General features: G+C 38.6%; 1 protein-coding gene across 3 annotated transcripts in view; it reads left to right on the plus strand.

The window, feature by feature from the left end:
- The window catches only part of DOK6 (docking protein 6), a 250,620-nt gene that overhangs the window by 135,869 nt on the left and 90,716 nt on the right, over positions 1-24,035 (plus strand). For 2 of the 3 annotated variants that reach the window (XM_016120985.2, XM_036230125.1), the window contains 2 exons: positions 2,707-2,826; positions 9,854-10,043. In XM_016120985.2, coding sequence (XP_015976471.2) covers positions 2,707-2,826; positions 9,854-10,043 — 310 coding nt within the window. The remainder of the gene's footprint in view (positions 1-2,706; positions 2,827-9,853; positions 10,044-24,035) is intronic. The other variant, XM_036230124.1, reaches the window with a different exon arrangement.

The raw sequence follows: 24,035 nt of genomic DNA on the forward strand, positions 1-24,035 counted from the left end.
GCCGTCCACAGGACGTCTCTCTCTCACCGTCCGGGAGATGCCTTCTCATCTCAGCCCCCAACCGTCCCTCCCCACTTCCTGCCCAGCTAAGCCAGCAGCCCTCTGGAACACCGCACACCAAACTCACCTGTCCGCCCACTAGCCTTGAAGTTTATCAAAATGAAAAGCGTGTATTTGTCATATAACCTCCTCCTAGCACAGTGCCTGGCTGACAGGGGGTGAGTGCACAGTGAGTGTTTGTTAAAAAGGAAATGAACCTTCCACGAGGTCTGAATCGCAGAGTTCTCCTCTCTCGCTCTGAAACAGTCGACAGTTCAGTCTTCAATGTGACTGTATCTGCTCGATTGTTGTTGCTCTTGCTATTTCTACTTCTTCTATACAACCACACTACTGAAACGCTGAAGCGCTCTGATTTCTAAGACATCTCAGCCCGTTGGGTGGAAGCCCGCGATCATGTCATTGCTGTGACTGGACACCTCGCTGGCCCTGATCCTCATAAAATGCCACATTGAGCTCCACTTGAAAACGTCTGGGTAGCTTCTAGAAGCCCTTTACTGTATGGTATTTCCTTGGTCTCGTGAAATCTTGAGACAAAAGAGTGAACAGAAAGAGTGAGTGACACATTCCTTTAACCTCTGGGTGTGCACCGACTTTGTATTGAAAGGGGACGTTGGCACAAAGGTATTTGGGCATTGTTAACATTCTGATTTTTACCCCAGACAGCATATTAGATATGTTGATCTCGGTCTATGGAGTACTGGAAATACTATTCAATAGAGCCATGCAGATGATATGTTAATTGAACAGCACTTTCCCGGATGATTTTAAATTGTACTAAACTTTAATTTGGAGTCCTGAGAAATACTCGAAACATCAAAATGTAAAAAGAAAAAATATGGTCGTATCGTCTCCTTCAGCGAAAATGTCAAGGTTTTCCAGAAACACAGCATGTGAATGAGCTTAAGATTTTGATTTGTTGTTAAAACTTTTATAAATTTTATAAATCACGCTCATATGTCTAACAAAAATTATCTTCAATATATGCTCCCATAAATTTTTTCCATGACAACTGACATTCCCTCACTGGAAGGAAAAAATTTTTTTGAGAAAGCTATAGTCCTCAACGAGCACCCATTTATTATATCATTGACCTTGTGGGTGGGAAAGATTGGTTTCTAGGTTTTTAAGAAAATGGCCAACCCAGCCTCTGACTCCACCTGAGCGAGAGACCAAGCTCCCACAAGAACCTACTTTCCCCTGACTTAACATAACCTGCATCTCCCACCCCTGAGAGGACAGTCCCCAAAATAAGTAAACTGTGCCTTTTGTAAAGAAAATGCCTTTTATAATTAGAACGTGGGAACTAATATCTTCATTAGAGTCGTACCATGGGGGGCTGCATGCTTTTTGTTGGTTTTCTAACAATATTTTATGGTCTTGATAAAAAAAAAAAAAAAAAACCTAAAAATAAATGACAAATTTGCCTTGACATCTCCTTGATCAAACCTATGTTTGATGCTGAGGCAGAGTGACTGGCACCGGAGTAAAACGTGACCCAGTTTGATGGTGTTGACTGTTGAGCAGAGCAGTTGGCATTTAAACCCACAGAGTCAAGGAAACTTGTCACAGACGAGTTTTTACGGGGAGTTTAAATGCCAAGGCAAAGGTTGTAATGTCACCCACAGAGAGTAACAGGAGCCGAAGGAAATCAATATCAAACTGTTTCGGTATAGATTTATATGACGTGGAAAAGTCAGAAATTTCTCTGGGCAGATGTCAGTGTAGACTTTGCATCCAACTTCTGTTCAGCGATTTTGGTACCTGGCCCCCAATTTTCAACTGCTACTCTTTTTCAGATCTCTCTATGTTTAAAAGAGCTAGAAGACCTGAGTTTCACTTTGGTCTTAGCGCCGACCAATGACAGTGGTTTCTGTGGGACTCAGGTACCTTTCTAACCCTCGGCCACCTCACCCACCAGGACTTATCGTAGACTCAGGTTTATTTATGCTTATGAAAATTTTAGATATTACAAGATTCTGTGTAGATATCAGACATTCTAATGTTTCAAGCAAAGAAAAAAAAATTGAGACTATAAAGAAATTGGGGCTAATGAGAGTAAACAGAGTAATTATCGAATCAATCTTAGATAATTGGAGTTTTCTAAGGGGAAAGATATTTCAATATCCTATCCCAAAATTTTTTAAGGAGATCTCATTTTTGATGTGTACAAAAGAAAAACTATCACATTCTCATGCTCACCTGTGCAATTCAGAGTGGCTTGGGGATCACACCTGTGACCCACACAAATCTAGATCACGCTCAGGGAACTGTTCACTTGCTTATTCTGGTGTGACATTCTCCAACTATTCGTGTGTCTATTTAAGTTTATATTTAATCAGTTTTTCTAAGTAATTTCCCTCCAAAAATCAAAGCGATCTAAATATACCAGAGATAGTAAACAAATGTTCTATTTGTTTTTATTTGTGAACGAGAGAAAGTACATGGGAATAATTTAAAATCCCCTTAAAATATAACAACAAGCAGTGGGAAGTAACTGCGGAGGTTTTTTCCTCCTCTTGACTAGAGCTTTCTCTGGGTGTTTTCTGAGGGTGGGTTTTTCACTCTCACGAATCCCCCGGGAAAGTGGTCCAGGAAGCGTTCTTTCTCCATCGTTTCCGTGACTCTGGTGATTGTGGTCATTTGCAGAGCTAGAGGCGGAGGAGTGGTGCAAGCATCTCTGCATGGAGTGTCTGGGGACCAGGCTGAATGACATCAGCCTCGGCGAGCCTGACCTTCTGGCGGCCGGAGTGCAGCGGGAACAGAACGGTGAGTGTGGCGGGCCTCCCATCGCGCTCACGTCCACTGCCTGGTGCGTGGAGAACTTGGAAACGGAGGAGGGTCCCAGAAGCGGTTCAGACCGCTTGTTTTCAGGGAAAGTGAGCTGATCCCTCTGAACCATTAAGGAGGTTCCCAAGGTTGCATAGCAACTAGAGAAAACACTAAGGCGCGGCGCAGGTCTCCACTTCTTGGTCTGCGATGTTGCCATTTTTCTAGATAAATAATAAGTTAACTCATTGTATATGAGGTTTGGAATATAAAACATTCCTGTATTTTCCTCTTTGGGAGCTTTTACGCTTTAAATTCTATGGTAGCAAACTTGGCTTATCGTGTTGATTTTAGGGAATTTGGCTAATACTATGTCCTAGCTTAGACTGTCTAACAAAATACCATAGACTGGGTGGCTTGAACAACTGGAATTAATTTCTAACGGTTCTGGACACCAAAAGTCCAAGGTTAAGGTGCCTGCAGGGTCAGTGCCCGGAGAAGACCTCCTTTTGGCTCGCGACGGCCACCTGCTTGCTGTGATTGAGAAAGAGACACAGAGAGCAAGCTCTTTGGTGTCTTCTCATAAGGCACTGACCCCATTATGAGGCGCTACCCTCATGACCTCATCTAAATTTGTTCCCAAAGACCCCATCTTCAGATACTGCCACTTTGGAGGGTTAGGGCTTCAGCATAGCAATTTGGAGGGAGGAGGGGAGGTGAGGGACATGATTCACGCCATAGCAGCTACAGGCAGGAAGGTACAGTGGGTGAAATCGCAGAGTATAACGAAATTGGCATGTATGCGACACACGTAGTTTATGTCCTTCACTGTTCTCCGTTTTAATGGGCATCTCTGGCGTCTCTCGAGAATTTGCGCTGCACGTTTGACTAACGCCTCTCAATAATGAGATCAGAGCTATGTAATGAGCTCGTTTTTCCCCATTTAAAAAAAATAATTACCATCACCACCAAATGACCTAGTACTATGAACACAGAAACTTTTTTCAGTGTTGCTAATTGATAACCAGTATTTTGATGGCCAGTATTGGAAAAGGTTGAAGGATATTGGCAAAGCTTGACTCTAATTACTCGAAAGATGTTCTGTAATTGTGTGTGGTTTATAAATTAGGTAGCACAGGTGGACGTACACCTGTGATGGCACTTGATGACTGTAATCTTGTCATGACTAGTAATGTCCCAAGCATCGCTGTCTCATAAGCCCATTAAAGAGCATTATTCTTTTGTTGGTTGATAAACTGAGAAACAGGTTTTCCCCACCAATTGCTCTTGAACATAGACGGTCTCAAAACTTTGCCTGCGTTGATAGTTTTCAGTCTGTCGCCAAGGCAGTCCTGCGCCTCTTGTCCTAGCTTCCTTCTTATTTTCCAGTTCCTCCCACGCACGCTTGGGTTTCATCTCCCTGGTTTGTTTTCTGAGAGCTAGGCTAAGCGTGGAAGGTCCATGTTCATGCTGTTTAATGTCTGCTGCTCGGTTTAGAAAAGAAAAAAGAGAAAACCTCTTACTGATAACATCTGTCAAGTAAATGCAGAAAACATAAAGGAAATATGAGAAAAGCAAATAAATTAGGCCTGTGAGTGGAAGCGTTATTGTGCCGGTTTTTGGTGTGAATTGTATGCCATGGTTTCCAGCCAAATGGGTAATGTACTCCTTTGGCTTATTTTAATTTTTATATCGAATTTGATAATAATGTCAAAGCAATTTGCTTAGAATATAAAGGGAAATTTTAACATAGCTCTTTTAGAGTAGGACAAACACGGATTAAATGCCCAGCTGTACAAAAAGCACAGGCGGGGGGCAGCCTGCCACGTTCTCTTCCGGCCACCGTAGAAATACAGACCCTCCCTTCAGACAAGTTACGAACTCTTTTCATTTCAGTTTGCTGATTTCATTGTGTGAATGAAATAATACCTACTTGTGCTATCATGATGGTTAAGCGAGGTCATTTAAAATGAAGACTAACTCTCCTGCTTCTTAGCTCAATTAAACACACACACACATACACACACATACACACACACTTTTTTTTTAAGCACACGTGCAAACAAAGAAATCAAAAATAATTCCTGCATATACATTAGAGAAGACTTGGAACTCTAACGACATCCCACACCGTAAATGCTATTCTTGGGTTTAGTTTGTTTAATAATTCTAACTTCATTTAAAGGGCTATAAGTGCTTTGAAATCTATTTGTTGAAAATTACGGGTAATGATGTAGTTACAGAAGGTAGTATTTGGTCTATTTAAACGACGCCCTAAATGTCCATGGTAACTTAAAAGGAAATCGGCGATCTCACTTAAACACGCACACGCGTGTGCGCGCACACAGATTGCCACACTTTGTGACTCGCATAGGCCAGTTTTCTCACTTCCTAATCAACAAACTCTCCCATTAATGAGATAATTCCATTTTAGCCCCACCCCGGAGGAACTAGCTGTAGTCTGTAAGATCTCATGGCAAAGGCTAAAAGTGCTCCTCAGCCCACCTGAAGCCCCTCCCTCGGTCCCCGTGACCGCTCTGGGACACACCTGTTCCTTAGACGGCACACCCATTCATTCTACTATGTCGATGGAAAGTAGTTGTCATTTTCATTACCGAATTATAGTCTTTTAAAAATAATGGTATCTTTTAAACCTGTCTTTCCATGGCTTCCAAACACTATTCCAGACTCTCTAAAGCATGGCGCCTCTTAAAATATCCCAAATCCTTAACTTCCTAATACCTGTTTGAAGTCATTAATGTGCACAAATTGGAATAAACCCTTTATGAAAGCTTTGTCATTACAGATTCAGTTTTTTTTTCCTTAAGACATTTTCGTATTAAATTGTATAATATATTATTCATCAGAAATATTATTTTATTGTTTTATGAACGATGTGCTTGGATGTGGTTTGAAACTTCTCCTTAGAGATGAGGTGCATATGTGTGCGGAACTGATGTAATAATAATTACTGTGGCTTGCGGTGATCTCGTGGTGCCTTATCACTAAGGAAAGGCTCGCTGCTCACCCTTGACCAGAGCTGACATTCAATTTTTTTTGACATTCAAAATTGCTACTTCTCTACTGTTTTTCTGCCTCTTCAGACAGCTTGATCTTATTTACTCTGAGGCTAGCTAAGAATGAACATTCGTACAGATAATTTTTAAAGGTATAGTGTGTGTTGCTGAGATAAATGTAGTCATCGATTAAATTCTTCGCTATAATCATCTTTATCTAGTGCTGTCAGCTGATTTCATATCAACTCAGAATCTCACATGTAAAGGGGAAAGTAAGCAAACACAGGAACACACACACACACACACACACACACACACACACACACAAGCTTATTTTTGGACTGGCGAGAACACTGTCAGAAGAAAGTGTATATTAAGGAGACATTTTATACTTTAAATTCTTACCAACTCCCAGAATTGCCATATCTTGTAGTAATATTTAAAATAGCCTACATTGACCTTAGAAAATATGAATGCATGGTGTTATGATTATAGTTATTTAGAAAGGATTTATAATATGTAGTAGCAATTCTAGAAAACAAATATTACACGTTAACAGCAGAAGTAAGCATCATAACCAAAAAGCAGCTCACGCGCAGAAAATTCCTGCGGTGTAGCTGGAAGCAGACACAGAGCATATGTCCGGTTTATTGTTGATGCAGGAGATCACCATCTGGAAGGACACAGAAACTGACCTCAGACTTTGCCATCTGGTAAACAGATCAGATCTGAGGGTTTGGTTTAGTCCAGGACCCAGTGTCCCTGCTTATGAATGGACTAAAATTGGCATGAATTTCTGCTTTTGGCCTAAGAACGTATGCAGCCTCTCTTCAGAACCAAAGCATCATTCCAGCATTGTCTCTCATTGATTTACCTGGGTTGTCATAGCAACCATGCTCCCTACATTCCATTCAGACACCCTCATATGTCTTTCACTCGTACATTATTCACCCATCAAACATTTTTGAGGCTATAATACACACTAAGTTGAGGAAATGTAGAATTATGCCAAATATGGTCATTGCTTTTAAGAAGTTCGCAGAGTAGTGAGAGAAATAAGCCTACAAACAAGGTACATTATTGTTGTTTTTTTTTTAATAATGCTGTGTTACTGGTGACACACACCCCAACACTCGAGGCAGTAAAAACGAAATGCACGTTTTAAATAAGAAAGTGGCATGATTAGAGAGTGGTTTAAAACATCTGCCTGATAAAACTATTTCACAAAGGTAAACGTATACGAAAGTCATCTTAGTGGAGCAAATTTTAATGATTCCACATTGATATGATTTTTCCAATGGAAACCATATTGCATTTTAGCAAAACAGCATGCTTTACATTACTAGGGGTGTAAAATAATTTATTCATAGCAAACTCAGAAACCTTTCTCAATTTGCCTACTTTTCTGCTGGGTCGCGTTAGTCTAGTTTTTAATTGAATCTCAAATCCTTGGAAATTAGCCATTAGGGGAAGATGGACTTGAATATTTAAAACTTGGAATAACATTTCTTAGGATAATTTCTTTCATCAGATACAAGATATAGTATTAAAAGGTAGATTGGAAAGTTCTAAACCATAATAAGGGTTTGACTTGAGTTGCTAGGTAACAAAGAGTGTGAGGACCGGGAAATTAAAAGGCAGGCAAGAGGAAGGGTCACCATAGGTCCATTTCATAGGCTTTATGTCACCTGGAGCTGGCCAGGGGAGGACTCCTTCAGGCCAACTTATCCCAATGCTTTGTATTTGTTGATAAATGCACCTCAGTGATTTTTATATTAGAGCTCTGTGTCATGTGTATCTAACTAAACTCACTTATTCATTATTTTCCAGCTTTCTCCAATGTCCACTGTGAGGATTGCTCTCTTTTTTCTTTGTTATTACTGTTATTTGCTAACATTAGAGCACACAGACATCTCTGTGAAAATATAATTGTTCTTCTGAGTCCTCGGTAATACCTTGTAGGTTATATGTAACATTTCATGTACCATCTATCTGAAAAACACTCAATGTTGGGATTAGTTTTTACATGTTCAGTTTTGGTTTTCTTTTCTCAGATAGCTAAATATGAGTGTGAATATAGACGGTCAGCAACAGTAAAATTGGTCAATGGTGTTCATTTACTTCAATATTTGGAAGAAGTGTTGTTACTTCTTACATTTCATCGGTGATTCTTTGGTTGCTGTCTTTAGACTCTGAAATTGATGGAAAGGAAAGAATGTAAAGGAATGTTTTACTTTCCACTATATAACTACAATATTTTCCATACGCACAATGAATGCCACTGACATATGATTAGTTCCAAATGTGAAAGCCAAACTTCATCAAAACGATCTTGACTGAAAAAAAAAGAAAAGTGCCATTCAAGCATTATGTGTCTTCCTGACTTGCTCTGTTGGGTCCAATTCTCATTTATCCTCTTATATGCGACCATTGCCCTTTGATTTATTACTCGTAATCCCATTGGAGTAAGATATGGGGTGGGAATGTAAGTGATGTATTTAAGGCTAAATGTTGATATCTTATGTGGTTGCATATAAGAATTTTAGAATTTATGGAATATATATGTATACATGCTTATTCATTTTTCAGTTATAGAATTTATCTAATTATGTTTTTTCTTTGGGAAATGAATGTGAAATCCACATACATATTAGTATCGTGGGTCAATAATCTAGTAGAAAATTGAATAATTAGATTATTTCGGTCAGAAATACCTAGACACTTGAATATAAATATTGTCCATATGGTTACTAAATTTCAAGCTGTTGTGCTCAAATTAAATGTAACCGATTTTGAATCTGAGGTTTTTTCTGGCATCAACACATTTTATTCTGAAAACTACCTGCCATGGAAAAGATTCTTTCTATTATATGGATAATGCCAGCTCAGTACCAGCAAACAATCAGTGTTCAAAATCGAGGCATTCTGACGGAGGAGAGCACATTCCTATACATGTCCACCCTTTCCCAACTGCACCTGCACCATTATGCCTCTCAAAATAATACAACAGCACTGCCTTTAGAGCACTATTCACAATTAAATTCAAATTCACAAAGATGTATCTACCAGTAATTCTTAAACTTTTTGTTATCATGACTCATTATTTTTATATTTCCTCATTTCTTAATCATCACGGCATATATTTATTTCATTCATACAGTTAACCAATATTTATTGATCACTTACTATAGACCAAGACTATGGTCCTAGGAGCTTAGGATATTTTATAGCACACTTCATAGATCATCCCAAGGTTTTAATTCCTGGAACTTATGAACTAAGCTTATTTTTCAAAATCAAGTGCATGTAATGCATTTAAATGAGCATCAAGGGCTGCAGAATTTTGCGCTAGCCTTTGAGATACACAAAAAGTTATAAAGCAAGGTTTAGAATTACTACCTAATAATCAGATTTTCGACTGTAAAATATCCTGCAATGAAAGCTATGCATTCTTATTTTGCTTACCGAAACAACGGCCAAAGTCCTGCAGAAGGACTTCTGCAGGTGATGAATACTTTCAATTATCATATTTTGTGTCAGACCATGAATACAATGTTTTGAGAGTCTGTATGGGTGTGCCTTAGATACTTCATGTCACAAAAGTGGCAATGAGTAAATTCTTGCTTAATTAAATAAGACGCTCCTCGCAGGAGTGTATATGTGATATCCACTTAAGATGTGTGAAATGCATACAGCATCAGCTGGGCTGAAACACACTTAGCTTTTTGCCCTTACCATTTCCATAATAATTTAACTATTTAATCCCCACCATAGAAAATGCGTGCAACAAAAAGGTGTCAAATAAGTGGATTAGTTCACGATTAAAAATACTTTAACACCTTTTTCATACAAAATTTGTAAAAAGTCGTGTTTTACAGTGTATTTGAATGTCACCAAGGGACATGGTAGCACTTTCTGAAGGCTGTAGGTAGGTGTACAACTGAATACAGTTCTCATAAAGAGTCACACCTCTTTTCACTTATTTTTCTGCATTCTTTGTTTCTTTGCAGAGCGATTCAATGTGTATCTGATGCCTACACCAAATCTGGATATTTATGGTGAATGCACAATGCAGATCACTCACGAGAACATCTATCTCTGGGATATCCACAATGCCAAGGTCAAACTGGTGATGTGGCCTCTCAGCTCTCTGAGGCGGTATGGGCGGGACTCAACGTGGTTCACCTTCGAGTCGGGAAGGTAAGCTCTAAGTGCAGCAGCCGGGTGTAGGAGGCATGTGACGCGAGTCTCTTGAAGAGAGGGTGCCGTCCACCAGCACCCAGGGTGACCATCACTTTCAGAAAGGGTGGAATTCACCAAGTACATAACTTCAAATTCTCGTTGATAAGCGAATTAAATCGTGTTTATTCTATGGCAGGTTAATTACCTCATTCAGCATAATGTTAGACCCTTAGGCTGACATCAAACTAGTTTTTTTTAATTATTAATAATTATTTAATTACTTTAGTGCTGTATTTTTGTTGTGTCCTACTATAGTTTTGGTATAAATAGGTTTCCCATAAAATTTGACATATCCAGGCTGTCGTTATTTTTGTGAGTCTTTTTTATAAACAACTTCGAAAGAAGTTTTCTATAAAATTGTCGAAATATTATTTATTTGGTTTGAAATAAGTTAAGGCAATATTCAGTTATCCATGTGTTTACATTAATAACATAAAGTATAAATATTAATTCGGAATGGCTGAGGAAATGTTGGCAAATCCATAATTTATTAAATGTGTAACTCAGATTTTAAACTTGGAATATCAAGGCAAATATGTTGCTTTCTTGATCACGGTCGGAATCCATCAATGTCTGAAATGAATTCTTGCCACACAATCATTATTCACAAAAACGGTTTAGACGTGAGTTCCAACTAAGTCAGCGTCGTCATTCTCTGACCCCTTTGATGTCGTTGTTACACACCCAAGACAAGACCTAGGTTTGGGGATTCTTTATGAGAGATGTTTAATGTATCAGTCTTAACACTGGAGATATGATTTATCACATTCTGAAAATGAAATTGTGGCATCGTAAGGTAATTACAGTGAAGTTTTGTTGCATCTGAGATAGCAATGTTAATTTCTTCTTACAAAACTGTTAAATATTAAGTCAAAGTTAGATTCCAATAATACTCGTCTGGGGCAGGCTAGATGTCTTAAAATTTTAAGAAGGAAAAAGGAAAGCCTGAGCTGAAGTAATTTTCTGAGTCGGGAGCCCTTTTCCAGTGAGGTAATGTTAAAGTCTCTACCACACTGATTTTACTAAAAGCTTCCAATCCTGTGTTTGCTTAGTGACTATGAAGTTCACTCAACTGTCTCTTTCCGTCTGCTTAGATAGTGACAGTGTAATAGTAATCACATTCTAGATAACTATTAGGAAATAAAAATTCTCATAAGGAAATGAATTTTATTAGACAACTACACTATTTTACAAATTATATGGCTGTGAAAAAGGGATGATAACTTAGGGATTCACTGACCTAAAATTTATGATACCTCATTTCACTGGCCTTAAAAGTTCGTGTGTGCACATACAAAAAGGGATCGTTTATTTTTCATCATTTAGCAGCGCTGCCTCCAGGATTCCCTTGCCTGGATCTTTCCCCTCCCTGGGTTCTCCTATTTCCTTATTTTTATAAAGAGCAATTTAACTATCTTGTCTGTTCCCTCATTTCAGTAGATGTCTTTGGATTTTAAGAAACAAGGAGTTATTTTTTTCTTTCATAGTGGTTATGTAGGATTTTCACTCCATTTATACCTGTCCACATTAGTTTTTACCAATTTCTTGTTCCTTCAAAGTCTATAAGGGGAATATTCTGGCTCTCCACAGCTTTTTAAATTGATAATCTCAACCAAACTTATTTGATGTGCAATTTGGCTTATCTGACATTCAATATTAATTGGTCTTCTATGATCTTGATGATTTTTAACAATTTCAAGGTACATGAAAAAATTTAAATATATGAGAATTAAATAAGGTCCATAATCCTCAAGTTCTTTCTGTTTTGTTTGGGTTTGATTTTAATTTGGTTTTGTTGGTTTAGAAGGTAATTTTTCTTTGTTTTTTGTTTGTTTTCCAGATAAATTTCTTAAAAATCAAGTTTCTTAATGTCTAGAAATTATCTAGACACCCACACTCCTGTGTGCTGGAAATCAGAGGGAGCCAGATTTAGATCACAGTGCCACTTATTAATAATTGAGCTTGCGCTATTTAATTCCTCTGGCTTTCAGTTTCCTTCTTTGCATCAGAAGAATCACAATCTCTACTTCCTAGCGTGCATGGAGAGATTGAGTGAGTTAGTGACTGTAAAAAAGTACACATCTCAATATTGTCATATAACAGACATTTGAGAATCATGATTACGTACTCCTTGTCATATAATGTGCCTTTTTCTAGTTTCTGAATGAAGCTTCTACTTAGGTCTGAAGAACTCTCTTCCTAAGGAATTCTGCTAAGACAGGTTCTTAGCCAAAAACACTGGAAATGTGGAAAGAGAGAAACTAAGCAAAAAACTTGGGAGAAGCTTGCATTCAAATGCTGGGGAGATCTTTATAAATTCAGTCTCTAGAAACAGAACTCGGTGTTACCTGTCGTGAGTCAGAAATTTGAGGCTAGGCCAAAATGAGGCTGGTTGACAAGACTTTGGAGCACAAGCAAGCGGGAAGAAACTGAGCGGCTGTCTTAATAACTGGTGTTTGAAGCAAAATTTACGTATTAGTAGGTGCCTGCTTCATTGAAGAATCAGCAGATGTACAAGAACTCTCTAATTTACCATGTGTAATTATTTGGAATATGTTTACATTCCAATATTATTGCCCATGGGGAAATCAGAGTGTAGAACAATGATAATCGAACTTCTTTACCCTGTAGATGGGGAGTTATTTCTGGACTCAGTTCTGTTCCATTGGTCTGTGTGTCTGTTTTTCTGCCAAAACCATGCTGTTTTGATCGTTGTTTTGTGGTATAATTTGAAGGCAGGCAGTGTGATACTTCCAACGTTGTTCTTTTTTTCTCAGGATTGCTTTGGCTATCTAAGGTTTTTTGTGTGTCCGTACAAATCTGATGATTTTTATATTCTTTAAAAAAATGCCGATGGGATTTGGATGGGGATTACATTAAATCTGTATATTGCTTTGGATAATAAGGCCATTTTAACTATTTTTAGTCTTCCAATCCATGAACAAAGAATGTCTTTCCATTTCTTTGTATCTTCTTCAATTTTTTTAACAATGTCTTATAGTTTGCAGTGTACATGTCCTTTACATGCTTCATTAGGTTTATACGTAGGTATTTTATTCTTTTTGTTCAATAGCAAAAGGAATTTTTTTTCATTTCTTTTTCTCAAAATACATTGTTAATGTGTAGGAACGCTGTGGATTTTAGTGCATTGATTTTGTATCCTGAAACTTTACTGTATTTGTTTATTATTTCTAATAGTTTTTTCATGGAGTCTTTAGAGTTTTCTATATAGAGAATTACATTACCTGCAAAAAATGACAATTTGACTTCTTTATTCCTTATTTGGAAGCCTTTTATTTCTTTCTCTTGCCCGATTTCTTTAGCCATGACTTCTAATACTGTACTGAATAATAGTGGTGATAGTGGACAGCCTTGTCTTGTTCCTTATTTTAGAGGGAAGGTTTTTAGTTTTTCACCATTAAGTATGATGTTAGCTGAGGGTTTGTTGTACATGACCTTTATTATGTTAAGATACTTTCCTTCTATACTCATTTTATTAAGTGTGTTAATCATAAATGGATGCTGGGCAAATAATTTTCAACAAAGGAGCAAAAAACATATGATCGAGAATGGAAAGCCTCTTTAGTAAATGGTGCTGTGGAAATTGAAAAGCACATGTAAAAGGGCGAAATTAGACTGCTATCTGTCACCATACACCAAAATTAACACGAAATGGATCAAAGACCTAAATATAAGACCTGAAACAATAAATTGCATAGAAGAAAACGTAGGTACTAAACTCATGGACCTTGGATTTAGAGAGAATTACATGAATTTGACTTCAAAGGCAAGGGAAGTAAAAGCAAAAATAAATGAATGGGACTATATCAAACTAAAAAGCTTTGCACAGCAAAAGAGACCATCAACGAGGCAAAGAGGAAACCATTCGAATGTGAGATATTTGCAAACAATGCCTCCAATAAGGGGCTAATATCTAAAAAATACAAAGAATTCATACAACTTAACAATAAAAAAAACCAAACCATCCAATTAAAAAATGGGCAGAGGACTTGAACAGACACTTCTCCCAAGAACATGTGCAAATGGTCAGCAGGCATATGAAAAGATACTCAAGTTCACTAGCTTTTAAGGAATAAAAAATCAAAACCACAGTGAGATGCCATGCCCCACCTGTTGGAATGGCTATCATCAACAGGACAAGTAACACGTGTTGGAGAGGTTGGGGCGGGGGGAGAAAACTTCGTACACTGCTGGCGGGAATGCAAATCGGTGCAGCCACTACGGAAAACAATACGGAGATTCCTCAGAAAACAAGAATAGAATTACATGTGACCCAGCAATCCCTCTCCTGGGCGCTTACCCAGAAAACTTGAAAACACTTATCTGCAAAGAGATACACACCCTGATGTTCATAGCAACAGTATTCACAGCGGCCAGGACATGGAAGCAACCAAAGTGTCCTTTGATAGGGGATTAGGTACGGAAGATGTGATGGATAGATACAACAGAATATTACTCGACCATAAGAAAAGATGAAATACTATCATTTGCAACAACATGGATGAATCTTGAGATTATCATGCTAAGGGAAATAAGTCAGACAGAAAAGCTGAGACCATACGATTTCACTCATATGTGGACTATAAAACTGAGAGCAACAAACAGAAATGACTAATAGAGACTCATGGACAAGGACAGCAGATTAGTGGTTACCAGAGGGAAACGGGGGGAGGAGAGGTAGAAAAGGGTTAAAGGGCTCAAATATATGGTGATGGAAGGGAATTTAACTTTGGGTAGTGAACGCACAATGCAATATATATGTAGTATTGAATTATACATTTGAAACCTATATGGTTTTATTAACCAAGGTTGCCCCAATAATTTTAATTAAATAAAAATATAAAATAAAATAAAAATTAGAAACTTAAAGAAAGAACTTCTTTACCTTTAAAATATTAAGAGAAAAATCTAAAGGAATCGTAAAAACTACTAGAACTTAGAAATGAATTTAGCAAGGTTTCAGCATATAAGGTCGATATATAAAAATCAATTATATTTTGTATATAACCTACGAATAATTTGAAGGAAAAGAATGTTAAATACCGCTTAAGAAAAATAAGAAATCTTTGGAAGACGATTCAGTTTAAACGTGGTCATAAGGATAGGACACTCGTGATGAGATTAGTGCCCTAATAAGAATAAACGCCCGAGTAAATACATCGTTTGGATGTTTGGCAGTGGACGGCTGTTACTTTTATAAGAAAGCACTTCCTCTGGAAGGAAGGCGTGAAGGGAGGAGAGCGAGCCCTGAGCAATCCGTGGACAGGCCTCGCGAAGCTGTGGGTCCGGGCAGGCTTCCATTCGGGGTAGGTTCAGAAATCTATTTTCATAACCTTGGGGCAGGTTTTGCACTTTCCAATTTTTGTCTTTGCAAATTTCCATTTTTTCTTTGTATTGAGATTTTTTAACAGCTCATATTATCAGATTAAAAAGTTAGCAAAAACTTTCAAGGGAGAAGTTAAAAAGAAAAGCTTAAAATCATTCACGTCTCCATCTTGAGATAACCACTTTTAATATTTTGGAGTACTTCTTTTCATATATTTTAAAAATTGATATGAAGATATTTATCCTATATTTTCACTTAATATTATTTGAGAAAAGTAGTCTCTGAGTCATTTAAAGTCAAAATTCTGATGGCTGCATGGTATTCTGAACACACGGCTATGCCATCATTAATTTAACATTAAGATGTTTCCAGAATGAACTATTATAAATAAAAGCACACTGACCATCTGTGAAAACATGTGCAAATCTCTGATCATTTTCTTAGCAGAGCCTTTATAAAGAACAATTACTGGGTCAAAGGGTACACACATTTTCAAGATTCATCACAGTACAGTAAATTGCTTTCAAGGAAATGAAAATGAATTCACACACTCTCTAATGGCTCAAAGAGAGTGCTCATTTTGACCCCATAACCACAAAGATTAAAACCATGATTTAAGATGTTTCTGCTTTGAGGGAGGACTTTGATATCTCATTATTTTTTTTTCTCTTTTGTTTGTTTCTCTTTTTCTTCCGATTGAAGGTTCGCCCCTACGAATACTGTTCACTTGCATTTTTTCCTTCTTAAATTTTGGATGTTCTTTGTCCTTTAACGATTCTGATATTGACCATTATTTTGTGCATCTATTTTAAAATTCCAGACAGTTTCACTCTTGTTAAAGGGAGCCAGGGTCAGAAGGTTTTTTCCATGCTTGACCCAGAGAAATGAAAGAAAGCTCTTTGCACAGGTATATCGTTTGGTAGGAAATGTTAGCCATTTATTTATATTGTTTGGTAGGAAATGTTAGCCATTTATTACTGGAAAGTAATAAAATTAGATACGTCAAAATACTGTTTCCACTGATAAGCTTTTTTTCGATTGCATTGTTAAATTTTACTGCTCCACTAAAATATAAAAGTGAACATTAGGACTGGACCTAGATCATTCTGGAGGAACACACCACATATATCCTCGCGATTTTAATCACACATCGTAAGCATCAGGGAGCAGAAGCCAAGAGCAGGGAGAGAAGGCAAACGAGGACCAGGAAGCTCACGGCGGGGGTCGCCCTCAGAGGGACAGGGCCTTTGGGAGAGGAATTCGTAGTCTCTGCCAGCTTAGGGCTATGGCCCTTTTACTGGAACGATGGTAGGTTTGCATTTTAAGAATGAAAAACAACCAATTTGCCCTGAAGCCTTATATTCTCAAAAAAAATCAAAAAAGATACCCATACCTTCAGTGGAAGTCATAGGATTTATGATTATGTACAATTTCCTCCTGCCAAAGTCAAAAGGACATTTTTAGCTGCTGACGTAGCATTTTCAGTTCATATAATCTCATAAATATTGCAAGCAAAAATCAAGATGAGTTCAAATGCCTGCATAACTGAATTCAAGTGAGCCTAGAATCCTTTTTTATAATATTATTGTTCAACACATAACCCTCTGATTCAGCACAATGCTTAATATAACAAAACTGGTACTTAAAATATATATCTTACTAGCTTTGATGGCATCGTCTCTATTTAGAAGCCTGGGGTAAATCAGATTATAGATTTTAACAACTGGAAGTGTAAAACAAAACTTAAATATTACACTACAGTTCCTATGGGAAGCAGTTCATGGAAGCAGTCATATATTCTATAATCAAGGATTCTGCCACATCACACGTAAGCTTAATTTGTCCCTAAACCTTTTTTTTTCATGACTGCAGAGAGAAATCCTTCATTCTCTAATGTGTGAGTTTTAATTAGTTAAAATGAAAGGTAAGACGGAGAGTTCTTAAATGTAATATCAAAGCATGATACAAAAAGGAAAAAGAAATGATAAATTGGACTGGATCAAAACTGAACACCTGGCTCTTCAAAAGACATTTTTAAGGAAACGAAAAGACAAGGGATAGATCTGGAGAAAGCATTTGGAAGTCACATATTTGACAAAACGCTTGTATCGAAAATGTATAAAGGACTTCAAAACTCAACAGTAAGAAAAAAATACAACCCAGTTTTAAAAATAGGCAAAAGATTTGAGCAGACTCCTCACCAAAGAAGATATGTGGTTGGCCAGTCACCCCAGAAAAAGATGCCAAACCTAATTAGTCGTTGGGGAAATGCAAATTAAAACCACAACGAATATGATTATATGCCAATTATACTGGTTAAATTTAAAAAGAAAAATCTGACGGCAACCAGTTCCATTCAGCAAATGGAACTCTCGTATTATTTTGGTGGGAATATGAAGTGTGATAGCCATTTTGGAAAGGAATTTTGGCATTTTGTAAATAAACTTAAGCATGCACTTAACATGTGACCTAACAATCTTGCTCCTATGTATTTCCTCAAGAAAATAAAAGTATATGTTCATTAAAAAATGTGTACATGAATGTTTATAGCCATTTCATCATTGTTGACAAAAACTGGACAAACCAAATGTCCTTCATTGAATGGATAAACAAAGCGTGGTAGATCTATAAATAGATTGCTATTCATCAATAAAAAAGAGCAAATGACTGATACATACGGCGAGATGGATGTACCACAGATGCATCATTCTAAGTGAAAAAGCCAGATCCCAAAGACGACGTACTCTATGATTCCATCAATGTTAAATTCTGGGAAAAGCAGAACTATAGGAACCGAAAATAGACCAATGATTGCCCAGGAACAGGGCGTGGAGACTAACCAGGATGAGTAAAGAAAATTGGGAAGATAATGGGACTCTTCTTATTTTTTTTTTATCTTGATTATGGTGATGGAAATGAAATTCTATACATTTGTCAAAACCTAGAGAACTGTATTGTGCAAAGAGTGAGTGTAGCTATATGTAAAATTTTAAACTTAAAAATAAAATTTTAAAAAAATACTTTTACATATAAAGTCAATTGATTTTTGACAAGGACGCCAAGACCATTCAGTGGGGAAAGGACAGTCTTATCAACAAACAGTGCTGGGAAAACGAGACATCCACATGCCGAAGGATGAAGTTGGCCCCTTCCCTATCACTGTATGTAAAAATTAACTCAAAATAGAATGCAGACCTAAACGTAATACTTAGAACTATAAAACCATGAGAAGAAAACTGGGTAAGATCTTCATGACTTTGGATCTGGCAATGATTTTTTTTTTTTTTTTTGGAAATAACAAAGATATAGACAACAAAAGAAAAAATAAGCAAATTGGACTTAATGAAAACTTTAAAAATTTAGGTATCAAATGACAGTATCAAAAGAGTAAAAAAGGCAACTGACAGAATGGGAAAAAATATTTATATATTGTATATGTAGTAAAGGATTAATATCCAGGATATAGAGAAAGAATTTCTAAAACTCAACAGCAACACACACAAACAACCCAATTAAAAAATGGGCAAAGGACTTGAATAGACATTTTCCAAAAAGGAGATACAAATGGTCAATAAATATATGAAAAGATACTCAACATCAGTAATCTTTAAGGAAATGCAAATCTAACCCACAGTAAGATACCACCTCACACCGATTAGGATGACTAATATCAAAACAAAACAAAACAAAACAAAACCAGAAAATAATAAGTGTTGGTGAAGATGTGAAGAAATCGAAATCCTTGTGTACTGTTGGTGGGAATGTAAAGGGTAGAGCCTCTGTAGAAAACAGTATAGCTGTATCTCGAAAATAAAATAAAATAAAAATAGAATTACCATTCGATCCAGCAGTTCCGCTTCTGGGAATACACCCAAAAGAATCGAAAGCAAAGTCTCCAAGAGCTATTTGTTAACGCATGTTCATAGCGTCATTATTCTCAATAACTAAAACATGAAAGCAACCCAAGAGTTCATCACAGGATGAATGGATTAAAAAAAAAATGTGATCTATACACACACGATGGAGTATTATTCCATCTTAAAAAGGAAGGAAATTCTGACATATGCTACGACATGGGCGAATCTTGAAGACATTATGCTGAGTGAAATACGCTTGTCACAAAAGGACAAACACTGTACGATTTCACTTACGTGAGCTGCTGAGATAAGTCAAAATCAGAGACAGAGAGCAGAATAGTGGTTGCCCGGGGCTGGGCGACTATTTCCCCAGGAAGGGTCCCTCCGCGTGAGCCCACAAAATGCAATATCGATTTTGCGATTTCTATCTGCAGTGATACTACAAAATCACACCCTGGTATTTCAGCTTTTCTCATGAAAGAGTGTTGGTTTCCTCAAAGCAAGGGATTCCTTTTTGACCCCCTACACTGCCTCATCCTGAGCTGTGCATGCAAAAATAGTTGTTTGCTCAATTTTCCTATCTTTGTGTATGTGTTCGAAAGGGCTTTCGAAGCCCTTTTTCAAAGCGCATGACTTCATTTTGACTTTGCATTGGCACTGAAGGTGGACGTAGCAGAAAGCGTCTTTATCACCTTTTCGTGGGTGAGACAGTCTCAAGGTTAATAAGGTGTAACAGGTCAGATGGGAAGTAGGTGGCTTGTGGACGCAGAAGTCAAGTCTCAGCTACCTGATTCGTTCTCGTATGTGTTTTTCACGCCACTATTGCTTAGAGGACAAGGATCTAGGACTATGATCTGAATTTTTGTGTCTGCTCCCCCAAAATTCATGCATTGAAAACCTTGCCCCCAAGGCAAGGTGATTGTGTTAGGAGGCGGGGGCCACTGGGAGGTGATTAGGTCGTGAGCGGGGAGCCCTCATGTAGAGGCGTAGGCCCCCGAGGTGAGGACACAGTGAAGCCGCAGCCTTCTGTGAACCAGGAAGCCCCCGCCAGACACCAGATCCGCCCAGGGCCGTGGTCTCGAACTTCCCAGCCTGTACAATTTGATGTTTATTTGCCTGTGTTAAAACCAACGCCCTCCTGCCTAATAAGATAAGACCAAGTTTGGGGTTTTTATTTTTGTTTTTTCAATTGTTTGGGGTTTTTTTTGGCATGGCTTTAAAAACTCTCCTGGTTTTGATCTTTATCTGCCTTTGCAATGAACTCTGCCTACTTCCTGCTTCAAATTTTAAAACTCTAGCAGCAGCAGCCAAAAAAAAAAAAAAGAAAAGAAAAAGAAAAAGAAAAAGGGACTAATAAAGAGCTTCAACGCTCTGCTCATGCTGATCTTCCTTCCTGAATGTTCCGCTGCCCCCCACCACCCTCCCATCTTAACTGGCAGGATTTCAGCTGATCTTTAATGATTCAGGCTGAGATCGGCTCCTTCAGCAAACCTCTCCCAAGTCCCTAACATGGGATCCGGGGCCCTCTGGCCTACAGTGTACCTCTCTCTCGCATTCCCCCACACCCCGTGCAATATGAGAAACCACACGACCAGTCCCCACAAAGGGCCGTGAACGGAAGGGATGGAATCCTAAACTAGTGCTTTACTTTCTATGCACGAGTTGTTCTAGTCGCCCCAAAAGCAAAATGGACCAGCGTGAGTGAGGTGTCCCTGTCGCATTAAACCACTGAGATTTCGTTATAGAAGGATAAGTCTATTTGATACTCATAGAACTGGCTAGCCAGAAGGAGTGCCGTGGTAATAAATAAATAAAAAGCCCTACAATATGTAGCACCAAAGTAGTAGGGAGGAAGGAAAGCAATACGGATGCCGGAAAAATGATGTCCATCAGTAAAGAGACACTTGGTAAAATTCTTGCCTTCTGGCAAAACTTGTGATAACTTGCTGGGCCGAACACATATCTAAATAGCTTCTGGGTTGTGAGAAATACAAGTTAAAAATAAGAAGCTTAATTCTCCCTGTTGAAAACGGGGGGAAAGGGTGCTCTCTCCCCCCACTTTTTCAGATCATTAACTTTCGAAAACTTATCATTGTATTTTCTCCTCTCTTTGAAATATATATATACATTCTTTCAAAAGCTAAAGAGGTCTTTTGTTGATGTTAAGACCAGGCAAGCCTTGGTCAATGACTCCGGAGCCACCTCTTTGAAAGGTAAGCATTAGGGACAGAGCTGCTTACCTTGCAGTTTCTTTGGGCAGGTAGGAGCCTAACTATAGTGGACATCTTGCTCCCAATTGCAAGACTTCCTCCTGTCATAAGGATGCCGTAAGTTTATTTATCCTCTGCATAGTCATCCCAATTACCAGCTGAGTCTAGGATGAACTCCGTGTGACAAATGATGCTGTCAGGTCCCTTATTTGAGAGCAGTGATTGTGTATCTTGAGAACGTGGAGGTGGTGGGTTATACCTTCTTGATTATAAAAAGGGTGATATTTCTGTCTTCACAGTCTCTTAGCAGTTTGTCTGTGATGTGCATCACATTCTGCTCTAACCCATGTTCAGTAATGAGAGCGAGCATCTTCTTTTTCTGCTAGCTTTGTGGAGAGGATTTCTGGATTGGGAAAAGATTTCTTTAATTGTATTTCCCAATAACTTCTAGGGGAAGAATCTAGGGGAGAAAATGGTAATAGCGTTTCTTGGCTGGGAAGGTACTGCAGAGAAAGGGTTTCAGGGAGAAAATTTGAGAACTTGGAAGCACGAATGAAAGGGATTTGAAAAAATTCAAAACCTTGCAAAATTGGAAAAGATAATATGATGTGTCACCAAAGGGTAAGAGGTAACATTAAGAAAATCTATAAGTGACAAAAGCCGGTTAAAAGCAAGCTTCAAGGGAAGAAAAGTAGATTTAGTGTGCATTGTCCACATCTACTGCTAAAACCTCGCAGTTCATTAAAGTATGTCAAGGCAAAATGCAGTTTAAGGATGTGGTTTAATCTACATTATGTGCCTGGTATAATCTACATTAGATAAAAGTGACACATGGTAAGGAATTGATTGAGTATGCTCCTCCAGAACTCGATAACATCAAGGGAACACTTTGAAATCAAAAGAAAGAGTTCTGAGGAAGGAGAAACGAAATATTACAATAAATCTGAGAAGTATGTTTAAAAAAAAAAAAACACTCCAAAAACGGTGGTGTTGCCTTTAATTCATATGAGCGCCTGGAGCCAAGTACACCAGCAACCTAGTAATATCCTGACAGCCTTGTAAAGCGGGAAACGAACCCTAAGCCAAAAACGTTTATGGCTTCTTAAGACTTAGTAGTCATCGGTTGTCTCACATGGACTTCCAAGGGCAGAAAGTTGGCTGAGACCTGCACTTACCCCAATGGGACGTTTTTCTACTGTCACCTTGGGTACGGCCGAGGAGGATAATGAAGGAGGAGAGCCTTCCTAGTGGGCAGGGCAGAGCCGAGGCGGACAGAGGGTAAGCCAGCTCCTCTGTGGCAGCTGGCTTTCTGTCCGGCCAGTCTTCACTGGGTCCACATGGGTAGACACAAAGTTTCTTTTCAGATCATTCTTTTGGAACCAAGAGAAGTCACATCCGGAACTGATGTAGACACAGCCACACGTCACCTAGATTTCTGGACTTAGAGCTAGAATCAAGGCCGGATGGGTTCCTTTTGGGTTTATCTCCCTTAGGGAAGGAATGGGTGTGTGGGAGGAGGGAGAAGAGGGATCTTTACTGACCAGCAGAGATGTCTGTGGCAGAGACGGTCATGCTTACCAAAGATGCCACCTACTCCCCTTGCAGTTAAGCGGGGTCACGTGAGGCAGTGTTCTGGGAGATGAGCTGCTAATGGGAGGAACAGGCATTGCTTCCGTGCCTAAATATCTAAATGCTTTGTATTAGTCTCCTCGTACCAGGGCTACCCTGGCGAAATGCCGCAGACTGAGGGCCTTGGCCGGGATTTAAACGCACACTGCCTCGCAGTGCTGGAGGCTGGGAAGTTCAGGATCCAAGTGCCAGCCGATTCTGTTCTTTTCCTGGGCTGCAGACATTGTAACGTGTTGGAAAGGGAGGGAGAAGAAACAAGTTCCCTGGTGCCTCTTCTAATAAAGACACAGACCCTGTCGGATCACGGCCCCGTCTTTATGGCCTCATTCAGCCTTAACTATTGCCACGAAGGCCCTCTGTCCTGATACGGCCACACCAGGGCTTGAGGCTTCACCCTATGAGCTGATAGGGGAGGCAGTTCCGCCCAGAGCACGCTTTTTTCCTACTGTGGCAACTGAAGTGGTCCAGGGCCAAGGTGTCTGGGCCACAGGCTCGTGGCAGCCGGGGTCTCTGTGTCTTGCCAGCCTGGAGATTTGCCCAGACTCACGTCAGAGGCAGCGGCACTCGGAGTTAGCATTATTATTATTATTTTTCTAAATTATAGCCATAACAATCTATTTTCTTAATGCATAACCCTTCTGTGGTTTCAACGCCCACTCACTAAATAAATCTCTTCCTACTGCATATGATTCCTACACTATATTATAATCATGGCTCCTTGGTCCCTCCAAGTACCCCGTGAGCCTACTGAGGGCAAGGACTGTGGTGTAGTCATCCGAATTTCTCTAGTTCTTATCAGAATATTTACCAGCTGATGGAAAGCATCCTAGAGAATAAATAAATGGAGTTTTTGGTGTCCAAAAAAAAAAAAAAAAAAGTTTAAACCGTAACGTTTGATTGAATTTTA

The sequence above is a fragment of the Rousettus aegyptiacus genome, unplaced genomic scaffold, assembly GCF_014176215.1.
Source record: "Rousettus aegyptiacus isolate mRouAeg1 unplaced genomic scaffold, mRouAeg1.p scaffold_m13_p_12, whole genome shotgun sequence".
Taxonomy (NCBI): Eukaryota; Metazoa; Chordata; class Mammalia; order Chiroptera; family Pteropodidae; genus Rousettus; species Rousettus aegyptiacus.